Source organism: Armigeres subalbatus, chromosome 2 (assembly GCF_024139115.2).
Source record: "Armigeres subalbatus isolate Guangzhou_Male chromosome 2, GZ_Asu_2, whole genome shotgun sequence".
Taxonomy (NCBI): Eukaryota; Metazoa; Arthropoda; class Insecta; order Diptera; family Culicidae; genus Armigeres; species Armigeres subalbatus.
The window spans coordinates 384,636,977-384,658,626 of record NC_085140.1 but is presented as its reverse complement, the minus strand read 5'-3'; the positions used below and the strand labels follow the sequence as shown (position 1 = coordinate 384,658,626).

Here is a 21,650-nt window from a genome sequence, read left to right as displayed (position 1 = left end):
TTCATGGCCCCCGATCACTCACGCAACTTCACCTCTGTTGTGAACTCCTAGCGTGCTTTTTCGAAATTGTTATACTTTTTACGAGTTCTCAAAGGTTAGGAATGCGTAGTAGCAGTTTTCACAGTGCTTTATTAAAAAATATCTCGGTGACTTTGTTTTATATAACGTCGCGATTTAAAAATGAGTTTCAAATTGATTTAATTAAATAATTCACGAGTTCATTACTTTACATACGCGTGCTGCAAACCTTCTTTTCGAAAATCTACCTTACCAGTAGGTACATGCTTAAAAATATCGTACGTAGAACTTTGTTCCTTTGTGATGATATAATGCTCTTTTATCTTAGAACTGAATTATGTAGTTATTTCGAAACAAACCAACCTCTTACATTCATCAGCAGTGGATGGACCCCGTAGAAATAAAAATCAACGGTTTATGTGCACCCAGCTGGAACAAAAAGCACCTGACTCCTGCCTTCCATCCTCAGGCATCAAGCTTCCATGCAAATACCCAAAATTCCATCCGGATAGATAAACAATACTCACAGCCTTTTTGGGTTTCACTAGAACCTCCCAGCGGACGGACTCTCTCGGAAGGTGGAATCCGGCACGAACAACATCCCGTCATGCTGTGATTCTCAGCAAATACCATCCTGTTCGGCAGCCGCTCGTCGATAACGAGAAATCGAATCATGTCCCCCGGGGGGGCATAGAATGCCAATCGAAGACATTCGCCGAGATCTGAATCCAATCAACAACGGCAGATAGATGGTTGTTGGGTCGGAAGTTTTATGAGCTTTCGTTGGTTTCTGTTTGCTAATTAATTTGGTTTCCGCACGCGCTTCTCGTTCAGGGGAATTCCAATCAGACCATCGCTGACATAATGACGGTGAATGTGAAATCCTTTTTCCATGTAATCCTCGTGGGAAAATGATGTAAGTAATTTCCTTCGAGATAACGAAAACAAGAAATCAATAATCCGACCTAATGTTATTACTCCAATGGGGTGAAACGTTTTTCTCTGTTCAATATTGTTTCGGTTGAACGAACTGGAAACGGATAATATTTTTGGGGAACTGAGTAGCATATGGGTCGAGAGTGGAAATGCTTTCGCACAAAACCGTTGTAGGGAATATCATTTTTCATTTCAAGATACAGTAGCTTGGAATGATTTATTATGTTGGCTATGGTATCTCCTCTTTTCAAGTAATGCTCTTCTGCTTTTTCGTTATAATGCTTTTAAACAAAGACAACCTTTTTTTGGGTTTCCCATTTGAAAGTTTGCACTGTTGAAGCCCATTTTTGAAATATGCATATTCCAGAGTAAGCCTCTACTATTCCTTGCATGTAATATGGATGCCCGATGTTTTATCGAACCAGATAATCTCATTCTGTATCAGACTGCTTTATCGCTAAATTTATGATGCTCTACCAACAACGGCTAACTTACTCTATTTAATGGCCGTGCGATTTTGTTTTCGCATCGATAAATTTTCCACAGTTCCATTCGTCGCAGCTTTTCCTTCAGTAACGCCACAGCGACGACGGCGGCAGTGAAGAAGATAACAACAATGACAAAGATTTTTGGGTCAACCACCCTAACCGCCACAGCGAAGGACAATTGGATTTCGAATCTGTTTGTCCGAGTCACTGAGCGAATGGGAAAACTGGAAAAACTGGACACAATACCGTGCACATTTGATATTTATTGCCACATAATCTTCCTTGTAATGCTGCTGTTGCTGTTATGCGGTGTTGGTTACTGAACAGCGAATTCAACACGGCTAAAAAAGTGGTTGGGCTTATCTGTTGTACCGAATGTACTGTTTAGTTAGCATCTATTTTTACATTGATATCTTCTTGAACCTTGACTATTGTCGCAATGAAATGCAAAACCTCAAAATGTTCAAAAGTTTTCTGTTGCCATCCCAAAATAATAATAATAATATTTGAAGTGGTCTATAATTAATCCTTCAGCTAAATTCGCCTAAACTAATCGTCAGTTTATAATTTTATCGAATGGTCAGCCGCTTCGGCCGTGCGAATCTCGGTTTGAACTTCATTTTACAAATTTATGGTTGGCTTATTAACCAACCTGGTTTAGTCAATCTTCGGCATTCCTTTGCTGAGAACCCATCTAAACATTAAGCCCAGTGGTTGTGCAAATACAGATTTCAGATTTCAGCAGAAATTCATCGATGTTTGTCCTGAATTAGTGTGGAACCACCACACCCTCCTACCAACTAATTCCTTATAGTGATCGAACGGACATTTGTTTTTCAAGGGACCTCCTGACATCCATAAAATAGGCCTATGAATGCGACATTTTAAAACTATTTTTATTTTTACTATATATAATAGCCCTGTTTGTCTGTCCGGTGACTAGCCAACCAGACGCAGCACGCGGAGAAATTCTCACAAAAAATAAATATTTGACACTTCAATTATTTTTGACTATCAGATGCAGAAAACAAAACCAGTGACCAACCTCAGACACAGCATTTGATGAAAAAAATCTCAGACAACAGACGTTGAAAATATTGATTTTTTTTTAAATTCATGAATTAATGAACCGTTTATATTGAAAAAAAAAAAAAAAAAAACACTTGCCACGGGCGCTACTGCGTCCACAAATAAACTAGTTTTTAATAATGATCAATGTTGCGATTATGTTTTAAGTTATTGTGAATTTCAATCACAATTTTTCTTGATGTTTATTCCGATGTTAGATTATTGGTCCAGTCTAGCAAATTTCTGGATGGATCATTTTTTCTAGCTTTCTAAGCATAAGAGTAAGCGTGCTACTAACTGTGGTAGTGCTAAAATACTAATGGGATGCGATGTCAGTACGAGTAAAAGAAGAAAGATGAAATACTTCGCTTATCATTCTGACAAGCTTTCGTTCTTACTTCCACACAAGTGTAAATACGTTAATCTTATCTTCACGCGTGTATTTCTTCAGAAGTTTCTTCGAGTGCGTGAGTTCTACCGAAATAGCGCTGATCTAGCACAAACTTTCTTCCCATGCAAACCAGACACAGCCAGATTGTTTCAGTCCAGCGCGGTACAACCGGTCAAACAGAGTGAAATCTTTCGTGCGTGTAATTGTTGCTGTGTAATTCGATCGCTTTTAATGAGGGCCCTGTTTTTGGAACGAGAACAGCAAAACCGGCGCCCTTTACCACTTGATTTTGATTGTGGGCACGATGGTGTTGCTGGCCCAAACCCAACGTGACTGGCTGAACGTACTGGATTATGCAGTGGGAAAGTTACAGTATGTGACCTCATAGTTCTGTTATTTTTTTTCATACGACAAGGGAAAATCAGCGTTCATGCACTGTATGTTCTGATTAGTGTTGGAAACTAACTTGCACGGCTCGATAGTGGCATGATCTCATTAAAAAGTTTTACGTACTAATTAACCATCGACAGATTTGATGCATTGTCAATGACGCGCCGTTCGTTATAATAACGATCACAAATTTTCTGTTCGAAACAAGAAATTGTGCCCAGCGAGCTTCATCAGTGCACAGTACGCGATGGTATAATGTTGATAAGAGCATCTTATGGAGGCTTGATATTCTATTTTTGTGCTCCACGGGGAAGCAGCTTCACGATTGTTCGAAGAAATGCACGAATAACGAGCTGGATGCTTGCATTTTTTTATTCTTTTTAGATTAATGCAGAAGAGTCTCGATAAAACCTCATTGTCCGGCGATGAATCTTTCGGTAACGAGAAATAAAATAAAATTATTTCAATTTAACACCAACAACTACCAAAAATTGTTTGCACCACTAATGGGTACACTATTTCTTTGGTGGTGGTAAAAACATCCTTTGTTGCTATAGTAAGGCTTTGTGCACAAATAAGGCCGATGCAAATATTTAAAAACAATTATGTCTCCCCCCTCGGATTTTTTTGCCCAAGAATTATATTTTAGGGCAACAACAAAAAATTTGGATGATTTTGAGGATTTTCAAAACATTCTTTATCAAATCCAAGGACTTATCATAAGACGAGTTTGTACAATCCAATTGAATTCCACCACTTAATTGTATCTTGACAGATACGTATTTCGACCTCAACAGTAAGGCCGTCTTCAGTGTCTCGTACTTGACTCGACTAAGTCGACCTCTGAAATTTGGTCCGCAGATTTTTCCCCATATATTTTTACATATGTTTTCTTGATTTGGGCACCGAAAATCAAAATCCCGGCCCCATTGGAAATGCACGGGGCCCAAAATCCGGTATGAGGCTACCATTGAGGCTACTTTACACCTTGGGAAAATTTTCCGCTGGATTTTGGTCACCGTGCATTTTAAATGGGGCCGGGATTTTTAATTTTCCGTGCCCAAGACCCGTAAACATCGCATATGTAAAAAAACATGGGGAAAAAATCCGTGGAACTTTATCAGGAGGGGTAGCGAGGAAAAAAATAGCGAATCCTGCAGAATTTTTATTACATGCTTCAGAGTGCTTTCCGAAAAAAAACTTTTGCAGAAATAGTGATTGGAATTTCAATATGATTTATAAGATGAATTCTTGTAGAATAGAAAATCTCCTTTACATGAATTCTATACGGAATTCTAAGTATAGAAATGTGCATGGGATTATAGAATATAAGTCAATACATAGAACCGCTCAAAAGTAAGTTCCACTATCCGCAAAAATCAGTTCACGCGCATAAACATTTTTATTTATCATGATCTGATTAGTCAAGGCCAACGCACTGCCAGTACACTGTCCTGCACTGCATCATTCTTCCTTCCATATTTCTCCTTCTTTGTTTCTAACTTCTTTCTTTTTTCCTTTTTTCTTCCTTCTATCCTTCGTTTTTCTTCCTTATTTCACCTTTTTTCTTTCTTATTTCTTCCATCTTTTTTCATTCCTTCTTCCTACAGTCAAACCTCCATGAGTCGATATTGAACGGACCATCGACTCATGGAAATATCATATATAGCCCAGAAAATATTTTTTAATATGGCATAATTTGCTTCCATGAGTCGATATCGAGTCATAGAACATCGACTCATGGAGGTTTAACTGTACTTGCTTTCTACTTTTTTTCTAATTTTTCCTCCTTTCTTCCTTCTTTCTTCCTTATTTCTTTTCTTTTTCTTCTTTCTCTTTCCCCCTTTTTTTCTTCCTTTTTGTCTCTTGTTTTTCTTTCATCTTCCTTTTCACTTCCTTCCATTTTTCCTTCTTTATTCTTTCTTTTGTGCTTCTCTCTTCATTTTTTCTTCCTTCTTTCCTCCTTTCTTCTTCTTTTTTCCTTTTTTCTCTTTATTTTTTCTCACTTTTTTTTATCTTTCTATTCTCCTTCTTTCTTTTTTCTGCCTTCCTTTCTTCTTTCTTTCTACTCTTTTCCTTCGTTCTTTCTTCTAACTTTCCTTCGTTTTTCTTCTTTCTTTCTTCCGTCTTTATTCCTTCTTTCCACTTTCTTAATTCCTCCTTTTTTCCTTCTTTCTTCCTACTTTCTCTCTTCTTTTTTACTCCTTTCTTCGTTTTTTCTTCGCTTTTACTTCTCCATTTCTTCCTTATTTCCCCCTCCTTTCTTTCTCCCTCCTTCATGTTTCCTGTTTTTCTTCCAACTTTTTTTTTCTTTCATCTTTCTTCTCTTTTTCCTTCTTGTTTCCTGTTTTTCTTCCAACTTTCTTTTTTAGTCCTTGCTTCTTTCTTTCATCCTTCTTTCTTTCTTCTTTACTCCTTATTTCTCTCTTCTTTGTTTCTTATTTCTTCTTCCGTCCTACTTTCTTCCTTATTTCTCTCTTCTTTGCTCCTTTGCTTCCTTCTTTCTTCTCTTTTCCTGTTACTTGCTTCCTCCTTCTTTCTTTTGCTTTGCTTCATTGTGTCTTCTCTTCTTCTTCCTTCCTCCCTGCTTTCTTCCTTCTTCTATTTTCCTTTTTATTTCTTCTTTTTTTTTATTCTTCCATCTTCCTTCTTTCTTTCTGTGTTTTTTTTCCTCTTCTGTTATTTTTCTTTCTTACTATATATGTTTCCTCCTTTCTTCTTTCTTCCTTTTCACTTCTTATTTATATCTCACTTCTTACTTCTCACTTTTCACTTTTCACTTCTCATTTATTTATTCTCACTACTTTCATCTTGCATCTCACTTGTCACTACTCACAACTCCCATCTCATTCCTTGTCTTTTTGTTCTTTCGACCTTTTGTCCTTCGACCTTTTGACCCTTCGACCTTTTGTCCTTTCGCCCTTTTGACCTTCGACCTTTTGACACAGATTCCACTACCCTACCGAAGAACACACTTAATTTTTTTAAGGGGATCTCAACAAAATGTTGAACTTTTACCGAGATTCGCACAGCCGTGCCCCAGCAAACATGTTTGTTGCCGAGATTTCTGTCAAAATTGCTGAAATTCAGCAAATAATTTGCCGAAAATCAGCTAACAAACGTCATTTTTGGCGGAATATCACTTTTTCATTTTACTGGCGCACGGATGTGCGGATTTGTGCCGAGTTGCAGAAATAAAAACTAAGTGTGTAGGGACACTCCCCATGCCAATTGTCACTTTATGGGCTCCTGTGCGCTTTGAGCGGCACACGGTCGCTTTGATAGGACCTGCTTTCCAACACATGCAGCTTTTTGTAGCGGTTTAACAGAGCTCCTTTTTGAAGAAGAAGAAGAACAGAGCCCACTGCCAAACTAAACCACGTCCTAGGCAGGCCCGCTAACTCACAGAGGCCGTGGGGAGGGGTCATAAAGCTCTTGGACATAGTCCCTGCAGCCTTATTTTTATTATTTAAAGGAATCTTATTCGCTCATGCGTTCTGAAAAATATTTTTTGAAAAAGAATCCTATTCGCCCATACATGAAGACATTACTTCTATTTGTCGATCTTATACGCCATCGTCGGCATCATAAGCATCCTATCTAACCTAACCATCCGCCGAGCAAATGCACTCTTCCAAAAAAGGGATCATATCTTCCCTTTCCTTAAATCCCACATTCCAAATCTCATAAGGATCCATATCTTTCCTTGCCTTCTGCCGAGCAAATGTATCCCTCAAGAAGAAAACATATCTTCCCTTGCCTTAAACCAAGCAAATGCCTGAATTGAAAGAAGAAGTCATATTCTTTCTTGCCATCTGCCAAGCAAATTCCTGAATCGTAAGATGGAATCATATCCTCGCTTGCTTCTTGCTAGGCAAATGCATCACTCAAAGATCATCATATCTCCCCTTGCCTTGAACCGATCAAACGGCTAAATCGAGAAGTCATATTCTTTCTTGCCTTCTGCCGGGCAAATGCATCCTTTAAAAGAAGGGATCATATCTTCTCTTGCCCTAAATCCAGCAAATTCCTGAATTGAAAGATGGAGTCATATCTTCTTTCGCCTTCTACCGGGCAAATGCATCATATGAAAAAAAAGGATCACATACTTGAAAGAAGGAGTCATATCCTCTCTTGCCTTCTGCCAGTAAAATGGATCCTTAAAAAAAGTAATCATATCTACAATAGCCTAAAACCGAGTAAATGCTTGAATTGAATGAAGGAACCACATCTTTTTTTGATTTCTGCCGGGCCTTAAAGCGAGCAAATTCACGAATTGTAAGATGGAATCACATCCTCCCTTGTCTTCTGCCCGGCTGGTAAGATGGTAAATGGAAAAAGCAGATATGAAAGCATTTCTCTTAGGTATCAAAATAAAATTTCCAAGAAAAAAATTTCCAAAGAAAATTTCCATTAAAAATTGAAAAAAAAAACAATGCGCCTTTTCAATCACTAACAGCAACAAAACCAAAGTCTTGCAAGACAATTTTATTTTTCTCCGCCGGCAGTTAAATCGAGGAAGACGCCATCATGGTAAACAAATTTTCTGCAGCTGCCATCTGCCGACGGCTGCTGCTTGTACCGATACTGTTGCCATCTAAATTTCTTTAGTCACCATGCGAATAAATTTGTTGCATTGTCTCTCACCGACGCGCGCTTCCCGTTCAGGAAAAAATAACTCAATAATACCTGATTCTGTTATTGATACCTTACTTAGAGGTAGTCTACTTCTTATGCACACGCAGTTCATAACAGAGTAGGGTAAAAATAACAGAATTATTATTGAGTTGTTTTCTCCTACCCAACGCCATCGTCCGTCCTCCGTGAAATACAGATAGAAAATCAAGCACCCGAGCAGAAACGGACTTTTTATTCACAGAGAAAATTAAGCGGTGGGCCAAAAAGCCCGCACCTCTTACATCAATCTGATGTCCGTCCTGGGGATTCGTGAACAAGATTGGTTGAATCTGATTTTTTTACTGGTTTGGAAATAATTGATGTTTCCTATAGTTTAAAGTTGATGATCAAAAGTTTCACTAAAATTAGTGGAGGGTTTCCGGGTCTATTTATATATAAATCTCGAAAATCCATCGAAAGATAAAGGATAAATAACTTCAAACCTAACATAATTTCGAAATTTAATGTTTACTCCCTGCCCTGTATCCGAGCCTTCCCCTTCGACGTACTTTGCGTCAAAATCTTGTAAGATACACATTCAAATATTCTGAAAATAGAGCCTAAGATTCATATTTACAGAGAAATCAATATTTTTTCTCTATGACACACATCTACTGAAATCATTCCAAAATTCTTATCTTTTCCGTATACATGTGCGTATTTGAAGTGAAATGAGTTTAAGGTCGCGTGAATTTAGTGTCCATTGGATTTGAAGTTGCACGTAAATGATACGGAATTGATTTTATTTATTTTAATTATTTATTTCCAGTAAAGAACGTTGATATCAAGTGGTATAGCACCTAGTCTGGTCGGCTCATAAGATTGCCTTGATTATGTTGACGTCTCGGCATGTTTCATTATTTGTTCACATATAAACTATTTCAATGAGAACTGGATGTACATAGATTAGCTACCAATAAACACTTGAGAGTTTGTTGTTGCGTTTACTGAATCATTACCGAATTTAAGAAGTTACTTGGAGGCATCTTCATGTTGATAGCAAACTGTAGCGAGTTGGGGGAGCTATTGAACTTTTCAAGCTTGACCCTGAAGTTCTGTTTATTTATGATTGAAAGAAAATAATCATTCATCAAGTACTTTATATGTATGACTGGAAATTGTTTACATTACGACGGGACGTGTGATCAGTGCACAAAAACAAGTAGCTCAAAATACTTTACTGATAATGTTTATTTCAAGGCTGCAGAAAGTAGCCATTTCGCATTTTATGCATTCAGCTCAGCGCATAAGAACAGAAAAAACAAAATTTTGAAACTTCCAATCGAACAATTGCAATATTGAATTTCAAAAGTAAGAATCACATCGGTAGCATGCAGTTGTTCGACCTCGACAACATGCCGTCGAAATTAGGGAAAATAGCTTCCTGTTTGCATGTTCGTTCACCCCCCACACAACCGCCACCAGCGCCGGGTTTCGCATTCAGGTCCGAAAAATGTTGCTCACCGCTGAAAATAGTGCAGCTTTATCCGGGGTCCTGTTATTATAGAGAAGAATGGTCTAGAACGCTCACGTAGGAATGACTCCGGCTAAGGAGTCGAGTTTCAAACTACCAGTCCAGCTGTGAACGTTCTTAGAAAAAGCAAGTGGTGTTCGTTTTATACCATTTTTCCCTACTTCCTAGAGAAACAGGAAGGTTGGCTAACATTTCTTCCTATTTCAATTGTTCGGTTTGCTGTTCGCCGAAAATAGCATGGATGTTGCAATAGGAGCACACCGGTTCGCTGCAATCAAAACGAAAGTATTTTGGGATACAAAGAACTTTTCCGAAAAATATGATCCATTGAACCCGATCCAACAACGGTGACGTGGTGGCATTAATAAAAAGGTTAAAGAACGACTATGTTGTAAAAGAAGGTTATGCTTTTGAAGTTATCGGTTTGATGGGAGAAGAAATTTCTGGTTGTGTTCGGTTTTTTTTATAAACTTGGTAGCAGAAGTTCTAACATTGTTTACCATTTTCCATACACAGTAATTATGCAAAAAAAAACCTGTAATTATGCAAAAAAATACCTGGAAAGTTATTGCTGAATATTTAAATACACAAAAACAAACGTGAAAAAAAAACATTATAACACTTAATAACATTGATTTGTAACACGAAGAATACATTCATTCATGTACACATCCTGTAGGAATTCGTAGAGGAATTTATTGATGAATTATCTCAGGAAATGAGTATTAAGAGTATTTCCGATAATCTTCTTCTTCTTATTGGCATTACATCCCTACACTGGGACAGAGCCGCCTCGCAGCTTAGTGTTCATTAAGCACTTCCACAGTTATTAACTGCGAGGTTTCTAAGCCAACACGATGGCTAACACGATGATACTTTAATGCCCAGGGAAATCGAGACAATTTCCAATCCGAAAATTGCCTAGACCGGCACCGGGAATCGAACCCAGCCACCCTCAGCATGGTCTTGCTTTGTAGCCACGCGTCTTACCGCACGGCTAAGGAGGGCCCCATTTCCGATAATACATTCAAAAAAAAAACCTTAGATGAGTCTCCAGATGTGTCGGTAATTTGTGGATCCTTGTTTTTAAAAGATAGAATCACCGTCTTCGACCAGAGGTTGCACAGATTGAACACTTAACATTTAGCATGAGACAACAAACAAGGACATTTACACAACAACCAGTGGACCAGTGGAGAACTTTTCGCTTTACGAAAAGTGTTCTGCCTACCGGGGCGGGAATCGAACCCACACTCCACAGCACATGCGTTTAAACGATTGACGTCGCTAACCGCACGGCTACGAAGCCCACTAAAAAATATGTTGGATGGAATGTGGAATGTTGGAATGGAATTGTTGGATATATCGACATCGTTGTTCCATAAAAGTTAAATTTTTCGAAAGTTACTCAACAATTGAGATCATTCTAAGTCATTTTTCAACTTGATACAGTTGGAGTTTTTTTTCTACAAAATGGACGTATTTCTTAAAACACAAGAAGGAGTCATTGTCTACGCTAAATGCATTGGTCTATGTACATCAAAAGAAATGTATTTGCGCAGCTCTATGGAGCCTAATTATATTAAATAAAGCTAATATAATTTTCTTTTAGTGCAAGTGACAATACCTTCTCGCTGTTTCAGAAGGCGGCAACAAAAATCATATGTTCAGTAAACCTACATGTGATGCGAAACGACGACGACGTCGTTGCAATAAAAAGGATCCAATCACAATGATTGCTATATGTATGTTTTATTAAAATTTGATTTTGCTGAACGCTTTTCAACGTAGAAAAGCATGGGAAAGGTAAAGTAATAGGAAAAAAGAATTGATAGAATTGCGTGGGTGTCGCTTTTCGTAGAGCATGTGCATAAAACATTACTTCTCCCGTACACCAAGGTGTACCGAAAGGCTATAAGATTACATTAAAATAAGGAGACTTGGTTATGTAAGTGTCGATGATGGATGTATGTAAGTTGGACACAATTTTCTGGTCATGAATTGTAAAGAAAGAAAAATACATCACCATCGCTATATATTTATGAGAATATCTTTTTTCAAACCAGCAATCTTTCTTCTTTTCCTATACCTGGTATAAAAGAAGAGCATTAATGAATCTCAATCGGAATGCATCCGTCAACGACTAGCTCCACGACGGCAGCATTTCACATTCACTTTTTTTAGCTTTTGCTCATTTCGTCTCAGGTGAAGACGTGCAATAGAATGAATTTAAATGGAAGCTTGCGAACATTTAATGAGATGTTCAAAGATAATAACGTTGCTACAGTCTTCTCCAGATAGACTTGGGGTTGAAGGCGTAGGAATTAAATTCATGCAATTGCAGGCGAAGGATAAGCCTTCAGTTGTAAAACAAAAAACTTCTAATGGTTTTATGAAAATTAAAGAAAAAACTGAAACAATAAAAGTGGATGAATGCAATAATGACATACCTAAATAATACAAAACGTGTTTAAAGATAACATATAATATGGAAGCACAATAATAATTTTTGACAACATTCTAATATTCATTGTCAACATCATTATTGTTGAAATTTTTTTCTTATATATATGCAAGTGGGTAATCTTAATCAGTGTGCTATGCTCTATGGAACTCATGTATTCGATGGCTTCAGAAAAATGTCGGAACAATTCCGGCCGTTCAAATGATTAGCGGAGCTACAGATACTTCCTTCATATGCTTCATGAGTGAAAACACATCTGCTCTGAACCCGCTTTTTAAGCCGACAAGATGTTTATAAAAGGTATAAAAGATTGGAAGCAATAAAAGGTCATGAATTCCACTGTTTCGGTTGCTGTCAATCTTAGCAACTCAATGGAACTTTAAAGGCGATATGTGTCCAGAAAAGCGAAATACATTTGCAATTCAATGACTATTGACTCACCGCATGCATTTAGAAATATTTACATTCATGTACGTTGATCGAGTCAACAGGAACGTGTTTGAGAAAGTGCGGAACAAATTCATTATATGCAAACAAACGTGCGCAGTCTCAATCTTAAGCGAGTTTCAATTTAGTTATGTCTCAGACTTCTTCTATTTTTGCTGGAAGCTCAGGCGAAATAGAAGCTTCAAGTGTGGCAAAGTAAAAGTTTTTTGTGGATCATCGAACCGACCCTTAAATTTACTTGGTATCTAAGCTGATTCGGGGGTACCGAAATCCTTACAGCACCGAAGTCCATCCACCTCATGGGGCTTAAGGTAATTAATTTATGAATAATTTATCACATCCTGTTCGTATACTTGACAGTAAGCCGTTTGGTCATTGAAATGAAAAGTAGGCTTTGAAATTAAAATAACAAAAATAAAAAACGCCACCCAGAAAATGCAGTTTTTGATGTGCCTTTCGTTCGCGTATTTACCATAACTGTCCGAAAAGTGACTGTATTTCAAAGGGATCATTTCGCAAGGTGCATATTGAGTTATTCTCAGTGGTAGATTAGTCAATCAATCTCCATTAATTCAAAAATAGCGTGAAAATTTGTATGCCCGGTATGGAACCGGGAAAGCTTCTTAAAATGGTTCGAGACCCCTGAAGTGCTGAAGTGTACGGATTTCGATGCCCCACTACATATTACGCAATCCAATTCAGACATAATCGTGACCTTTCGAGATTATTTTTTTTATATTAGCATTTAATTTGAAAAATTTGCATTCTGTTTTTCGATGATCCTTTTACCTACTATTTGAAATTTTGATAAATTCAGAAAAAAAGCAAAGTTTTATACACTTATGAAACTTGTTTGTACTTATTATTTATTTTCTCAGACTAAGGCCGGAATGACATGTGCAGTACATAAGAGTCTTCTCCATTCAGCTCGATCCATGGCTGCATGTCGCCAACCACGCAGTCTACGAAGATCCGTGGTCCGTAAATTGTACTCCACCTGATCGATCCACCTTCCTCGCTGTGCATCTCGCCTTCGTGTGCCCGTCGGATCGTTGTCGAGAACCTTTTTCACCGGATTACTGTCCGACATTCTGGCTACGTGCCCGGCCCACCGCCGTCTTCCGATTTTCGCGGTGTGAGCTATGGATGGTTTTCCCAACAACTGATGCAACTCGTGGTTCATTCGCCTTCTCCACGTACCGTCTGCCATCTGCATCCAACCACGCAGCAATTTCCTATCAAAAACTTTAAGTGTGCTTTGGTCCTCCACGAGCATCGTTCAGGTCTCGTGTCTGTAGAGGACTACCGCTCTAAAGAGCGTTTTGTAGATAGTCAGTTTGGTACTGCGGCTCTATTCGATCGGAGCGTCTTGCGGAGTCTTAAGTATTTACGATTTTCAGCAATGATGCGTCTCCGAATTTCTCTGCTGGTATAATTTTCGGCAGTCATTAGTGAGCATAAGTACACGAATTCTTCGACCACCTCGATTTGGTCACCACCGATGCAAACTCGTGATGGGTGGCTCACATTGTCTTCTCTTGAACCTCTTTATGTCATGTACTTCGTCTTCGACGTGTTGTCCAAACCGGCGAGCTTCGCTCTTCAGTTTGTTTTAATCTTCCTCCATCTTCTCAAAGTATAGTTCCATAATATACTTAGAGATTTATATTAATAAGCACTTACTATAGAAATTCAATAAGTCCGATTCAAATATTAAACATAAATTATGTCTTCCGCTCGGATTTTTCTGCTCGAAAATAAAAGCTTTAGTTAAATGTCGTTTATTTTTAAAACATTCTTTACAAATTCGCATTGTAAATGAATTTTATTTATTTTAACTGTTTAATAACACTGCAAATATTTTGTTTCAAGGATATGGCTTTCCCAGTCTCTGGGTGGATCAAAACGGCTATATTTTAAATTGCCCGACGATTTGGCAGGATGTATTCATCTTTTTAAGGGACAATGACATTTCCCCGACATTTCCCATGTTTCCCTGAAAATGGCTTTCCCCCGAAAATTTCATTTCGTCAAAAATATTATTTCTCCGAAAAATTTAATCCCCGGAAATGACATTTTCCCGAAAATTATATTTTCCCGAAAATATTATTTCTTTAAAAATGAGGTTTACCTGAAAACTTGAATTCCGAAATATGCCTTCTATAATATTTACGGAGGTGTAACCTTTAGACTACATCAAGAACTGAGCTTTGCTGAAAGTTTCTGCCTTTCTCGTTTATCAGGTATGCGTAAAGGCTATAGGGTCACACGGAAACGGAACTTTTGATAGAACGCTCGGAAACCCATAGTGTTGTATATCAATCGACTCAGCTCGACGAATTGATGTTATGTCTGTATGTGTGTATGCATGCATGCGTGTGTACAAAAACAGTGAGACACGAACAATTACAATATCCTGCAATATCTCATATGCCTAAATTTGAGACGCAGATGAGAGATAAATACTAGGACGACATGATTGCGGTTGATTCGGTAGACCTTCTGATTCAAACTCCAGGAGAATTCGGAGATCCTACAACACCTCATACATATGTCAGGATGTAAGACACAAATAAAGAACAAATACTCGGAGGACATGGTTGGGTTGATACCGCGGCTAGGGACATCGTGGAATTCGTGGTTGATTCGGCAGACTATTTGATTCAAACTCCAGAAGAATTCGGAGATCCTAGACCATCATAGTTTATTATCATACATGTTTCCTGTGTAGTTTACATTCAAGTTCACAGAAGACAACATGCTTTTAAATATTTTCTGTAGTTTCATACACCCTGTAGTATGAGGCGGTATCATCAGGAATCGAATTATCACCGTCTGAATAATAGGGATGGAAAATAATCTCCGTCTGAATAATAGGGATGGATGATTTTCGGTAATCAAACATGCATTTTTCAAAATCCGTTGCTTTACTACCACAGCTCCAGCGAAAAATTAAACATCCCTTGACAGAATATCCTATATTGCTTCAAAACTAGAAGATTTGTGAAAAACATTGACATGATATTTTCCGGAAAATTACATTTCTTCGAAAACAACATTTCTTCGAAAATGACATTTCGCCGAAAACGTATATTGTACGTATTTGAAAGTAACTGCTTCCAGAAAGTAGGTTAACTTAAATCCCGAAATATGTCTTTTATGTAATTACCGTAGTTTTTATGTAATTACCGTAATTACCGTTATAATTTACCGTCATTGGGGGTGACAATGGGTCAAATGGGGGTGAGAATGGGTCACTGTTTCAACTGCTTAGAATGCTTGAAGATTGGATTGAATGTGTCTGAGGGCAAGAAGACTAAAATATAAGAGACATTTTTAAACGATTTTGCTGTACAACTTTCAATCTGCCGGTGAGTGCGATTCTCACCTCCAGACCCATTGTTATCCCCGATGGCAGTAGTTCTAACTAATAGACGCAGTAGTTCTGATTCCTTAACAAAAAAAACTTCACCAAGAACTGAGTTTTGTAGAAAGTTCTTTTTCTAGTTTTCTGAAAATTTTTACCATTCGAAATTTTTGTTGTGGTTCTTCATTTTATAGCTTTCATATTCGCCTACAAAAACAAAAGAATAAAAAACGAATAATGGGAGAGGGAGTTAAACACTTCCCTCTAAAAATAACTGAGATTTGTAAAAATGTGTTGAAAATCCAAATAAACAAAAAAGATGTGTTAATCTGTTTTTTTTTATTTAAATTAAAACAATTCTCAAAAAGTGAGTCGAATTACAGCGTAAGTTTTTATCTAAATGCTACCAGCACTGCCATCGCCTGCATAACTGTCCTATATTGATATGAAATCCATATCAATGTTGGACAGTTACGATTGTGCAGGCAGTACATTTTGACATTATTCGGATGGCCTCTTGCCGGGCCAATAAATGGGAAATCGATTTCTACCATGTCATCCTACCATAGCATGATTGAACATAGAGTTGCGGCTTTCGCCTTCATATTCACTTTTGCCATCAGCCCGGAACAGCTGGTCATCATTTATCACTGTTGCATCATCTTGACTATCAACAAAACAAAATCTAGTCTTGGCAGTTTATGAGATTCTATCATTCGCTTACGAACAAACAAACGCGCTTAATATGGTCATAAAATGCCACCATTCGCTCGTTAAAGGCTTATCAGTATTCTGAATACGGTACAAAAATAGGAAAACTTCATAACCAAGAAACAATCCCCCATTTTGGAGGGAAAACAAAACACACACACACACTAATCCCCACTCAGTCTTCATTTTCCCTCACAATACCCGATTCCTCGAACAGTTTCGGCTTTCGTTTCCCGGCCTCGATGCTATCCACTTCCGGCAGTCATTTCTGCAGGGCAAAAGCCTTCCCGAACGCTTATTTCCTAACTTTTCCTCCGTAATCTATATAACGATCCTTTGAGCTCTTTCGAATTACCCTCCTCTTCTACTCTTCTTCCTATCTTCTGTTCTGGTTAATATTATTTTTTTCGTTATTATCGAATTTTGTTTGGTCTGGCCTCTGCATGTAAAAGTCTTCATTTCAGGGACCGTGACAAGACCGGAAAAGCGGTCAACAACAGAATGCCATCCGCTCCAGCCCACACTGCCGAGGAAGCCCGCCTGTTGGGGTAAGCATGCTTGACGATCTTGATTATATTTTTCAACCTGCATTTGTTTGATTTTTTTTTTTTGAGTTTGAATCCGACCATAACCCGGAATGAGTGCCATTTGATTTGATTTTTCTAATGATTTCTATAATAAATAATGTACAGTTCGAACACAGCTCTCATTTTCCTTCGTCAATATCGCTTAGAACAGGCCTATTGCTTTTGATCATTAGACTCTATAGGGCAGTAGTTTGTCGGCAATTTAGATAGCCGATTTGATGACAATTACAAGCACATACGCAAACAGTGCACATATCAATAGTATCAACCAATGCCGGCCCTCACAGGACAACATATCACAACTATTTAGTGTAGTCGACCGTAATGTAACGTTTCCAGACTCGTGGAGCGATTATCGATATCGATAACTTAAGGCTATATTGGTATTGCATCAGAATGTAAATTCATTGCATACAGGAATGACACGCTTCACTTTTGAAACAAATAATAATTAATATACAGTATGCAGTATGCCTTCATTTGAATTCAGAAAAAAATAATTTTAGTACATCTATCTCACAGAAGTACATTCTTAAAACCGATGCTTCAAGATTTTATATGTTGGGATTCACAATTCAAATAGATACATAAGACTTAACCGTTCAGCACGCGCGTGGTTCCGAATCGCTCATGCAGGCTCACTCGTGCTGTGTACCGTGAGCAATATTTTTTAGTTGTTGTTCAAAGTACAACAGCACGCGTGCTCGAGTGTTAACATAGCTCACAGCAACACAGTCAGAAATAGCTTTAAATTATTTGCGATTACTATCGTTAATAAATTTTGCAAAACACATCTTTGTAAGCGTCATACTAAAAGGTCCTTGAAATATATAAAATGAATTACATGTAACAAAAATTGCAACATGTCCAAGCTGCCCAACAATTTGCTTATTTCAGATCACAGTTTGTCCCTGAGTATAATGCAACGGGTTTTATCTTGTGACTTGCGTTGATCAAGGTAAACAGTAAACAGACAGTGAACGATAATTACAAAACAAGTAGTGACTGTGTAAACGAAATGACACAAATGAAGTAATTAACATGTGTCAGGCATGCATCCAGATATATTCCAATGATGCACAGTGGAAAGTTTTTTTTCTTCATTAATGTGAATTTTGATATTTGAATCAGTTCTTCACTCAGTCAGTGGGAAGTGCCCAAAATTCAATGCCTCAATATGTGTGATAGAACGGTTGTGTATTAAAATTAACGAATTTCGATATTCATCCGATGTGTAGGAATGGGAAGAGGGATAAAAAAAGTTAAAAATGAGAATGATCTGAGTGACAAAACTCGATATTCGATTTTTATGGACAGTGAAACTTCCACGAGCAGAATAAGTCAGCGCCGATGAGCTGCCATTTTTGAATTACACAAAATCAATAGACCATTTCTATGAATGATTTTGATCACAAAAGCTAGAAGCCCTCCTCAAGTACAATTCCCTGCCGTAATTCATTAACCCAATTTATCTGTTGATAATAGCGATTTGCAATCATTAATTGAGTAAGGAATATCCCACGTCTCTTTTCCTTACTCTGTACACTATATTTGCGTATTTTCTTCAAGTTGTTGTATGTTTTCACAATTCACAATGCACTTTCAGCCAATGAATTTGCTTTTTGGATCATGTAAACCAGTAAGATAATAGATGATCTATCAAGAAAGGGATTCTTTGTCTTCACAACACAAAATGTGTTTCAATAGCACTTTTCAATGACTTGACTATGATTGTGACGTACTTCTTGCTCAAATGTAGTCAAACACTCTGACCTACAAAGTTGCCAAGCTAATGGATACATTCCACTCAAACACAGCCAAGGAAACCACGAATAGCCAATCATCGTTGTCCGGTTTCAGACGATCACCAGGCGATGGCGGTGGGGGTGGTACCACCACCAAGCGTTTCCGCCTGCTGTAGATACATATACGGAAAAGCGGTCAACGTGACACGGAATACGCCACACGCGAAGTGATAGCAATCGCTGCCCGTAAGGCATCACTCGTTCATGTGTCGCCAAGCTCACTGTCTGTCACTGGATGATGATTACGCTACACTGGAATAGGCAGATTAGAGCGGCAATGCAATGCCAGGGGGAATTCATTGGCGGACAAAGTGGCTTTCCAGTACGAGGCACACAGTTGTACATTCTTGGAAGGACATTAAGGTGTTTACTGTGCTGGGCCGCGGGGAATTCAGAATTGTTGTTGTCAAAAGGACGGAAGTAGCCAAGAGAATGGTCGCTTCTAATTAATTACAATTCCGCCTTCGCGATTAAACTTCCGCTCTTTACACACATCAATTCTATTTGTTTCGACGTTTTTTTCAGTGAGAAAAACCCGCTCCAATTCCAAACGAAATGTCCAATTTACGGAGGTGTTTCGATAGTCGATAGGTGAGAAGCAGCAATAGCTGCGAGTCTAATGTGAGATATCAAGACTTCATTATGCAACACTCTTCATGCGAAGCCTTGTCCTGCGTTTCGATGAGGCCACACACACCTTTGTTATTCGTCTCAACGAATCGAATGTTATGGTTGGTTCTTGTATTGTTTTCAAAAAAAAATGTTTGTATCATTTTTGTTTAAAAGACAAAGGTTATGCTTCTACCAAAAATGTCGATAATTTCTCATATAGGTATCGTTCGTCGTTGAAGGCGAGGATACAAAACAAATCGAGAAGTAGAATCAATTCTACTGTCTGTTTCGTAAACTTTCCAGACCGAAAAGAAACTCTGCAATAATGCTTGAAAACCACTTTGTATTGGAATGATAAGTGTCTGTAAAAATGAGTTCAACTCAAAAAAGCCGGCCCAAAAGTAAAAAAAATCTTCGAAAGTCGCCACTTTGGCTGGTTGCCATAGTGATTAATGTTCGAAAACAAAGTCTTTTCCATCACAACTCGCAAACAAGACGAAACTCTCCGACAGGAGTTTACGGCACTTAGGGGTATGCAATATGTGGTTGGCATAATATTAATAAACTATTTAAATTTAATGTGATTAGTTTAAACCCCCTAAGACGTTACCAAGTGTGATAATTAATATTATTTCTTGAAAAATGAATACTGCTGAGTGCTAATTTTCATCCCACTAGCAACAGTGAAAATCACAGGCATTTTCTGCCGCAATCTGAAAAAGTGACGCATACGACATTTTCCAAAAATGGTGTTAATGAGTAGAAGTACTTATCGAGCTCTTTAACAGAAAAATGGAAAACATGTGTGTTGTAATTTGGCGGATACGTCAATTTTTCAGATTTGGGCAGTTTTGTTTTTTCAGAGAATAATTCTTCTGATTTTTCAAGGAAATTTCTTTTAAAAGCTATGGTTCCAAGCTATGGTTTCATCAAATGAAATTTCCTAATCTTTTCTAAATGTCAACTGAATTCTTTCGTACTTCCGTGAGAAATAAATTGTAATTTCCGCAAGGAATTATTTTGAATTCTTCGGAATTCCCGAGAGAAAATTCTTCGGAATTTCCGTAGGCAATTCATTGGAACTTAATAGAAAATTGTATTGAAATCCGATAGAATATTTTGCAGAATTTCGTGAAAATTCTTCGCGAGGAATTATTCGGAACCTCTTTTAATTTTCTATATAAATATAAATTCTTTGTAATTTCCATGAGAGATCGGGACTGATCTGCGATTTCGGCGTAACTAATTTCGTAAACGAACATTGTTTTATCGATTCCATTGAATTTGCGCGTTCTCCTTCAAAACTATTTCCTGATTGGATAGAGGAAAGCATATTTTATCGGATACATACCGTAGTTTTCCAAGGAAATGATTGTTTGAGCAGGAATAATCCTTCCAATGTTTGTTTACATTATAAGTAAACAGCGGAATATCCTTGGACAAATTCTTGAAATTTCTTTGCAAACGGATATTCCGAAGAATTTCCCAAGGAAATTTCTAAGAATTTCCCAAGGAAATTCCGAAGAATTTCTTAAGGAAATTCCGAAGAATTTCCCGAGGACATTTCGAAGAATTTCCCGAAGAAATTCCGAAGAATTTCCCAACGAAATTCAGAAGAATTTCCCAACGAAATTCAGAAGAATTTCCCAACGAAATTCAGAAGAATTTCCCAACGAAATTCAGAAGAATTTCCCAACGAAATTCAGAAGAATTTCCCAACGAAATTCCGAAGAATTTCCCAAGGAAATTCCGGAAGAATTTCCCACGGAAATTCCGGAAGAATTTCCCACGGAAATTCCGGAAGAATTTCCCACGGAAATTCCGGAAGAATTTCCCACGGAAATTCCGAAGAATTTCCCACGGAAATTCCGAAGAATTTCCCACGGAAATTCCGAAGAATTTCCCACAGAAATTCCGTAGAATTTCCACGGAAATTCGAAGAATTTCCACGGAAATTCGAAGAATTTCCCATGGAAATTCGAAGAATTTCCACGAAATTCGAAGAATTTCCCACGGAAATTCCGAAGAATTTCCACGGAAATTCGAAGAATTTCCACGGAAATTCGAAGAATTTCCACGGAAATTCGAAGAATTTCCACGGAAATTCGAAGAATTTCCACGGAAATTCGAAGAATTTCCACGGAAATTCGAAGAATTTCCACGGAAATTCGAAGAATTTCCCACGGAAATTCGAAGAATTTCCACGGAAATTCGA

The 21,650-nt window shown here is 37.9% G+C and overlaps 1 protein-coding gene across 7 annotated transcripts in view; it reads left to right on the top strand.

Annotated features, from left to right (window-relative positions):
- The window catches only part of LOC134213155 (protein NDRG3), a 169,273-nt gene that overhangs the window by 88,177 nt on the left and 59,446 nt on the right, over positions 1–21,650 (top strand). For 3 of the 7 annotated variants that reach the window (XM_062691818.1, XM_062691817.1, XM_062691813.1), the window contains one exon: positions 16,896–16,979. The exons of 1 other annotated variant lie outside the window; for it this stretch is intronic. In XM_062691818.1, coding sequence (XP_062547802.1) covers positions 16,896–16,979 — 84 coding nt within the window. Of the gene's footprint in view, positions 1–3,141; positions 3,274–16,883; positions 16,980–21,650 lie in introns of those variants that run through there. 3 more of the 7 variants (XM_062691814.1, XM_062691812.1, XM_062691816.1) reach the window with 2 other exon arrangements.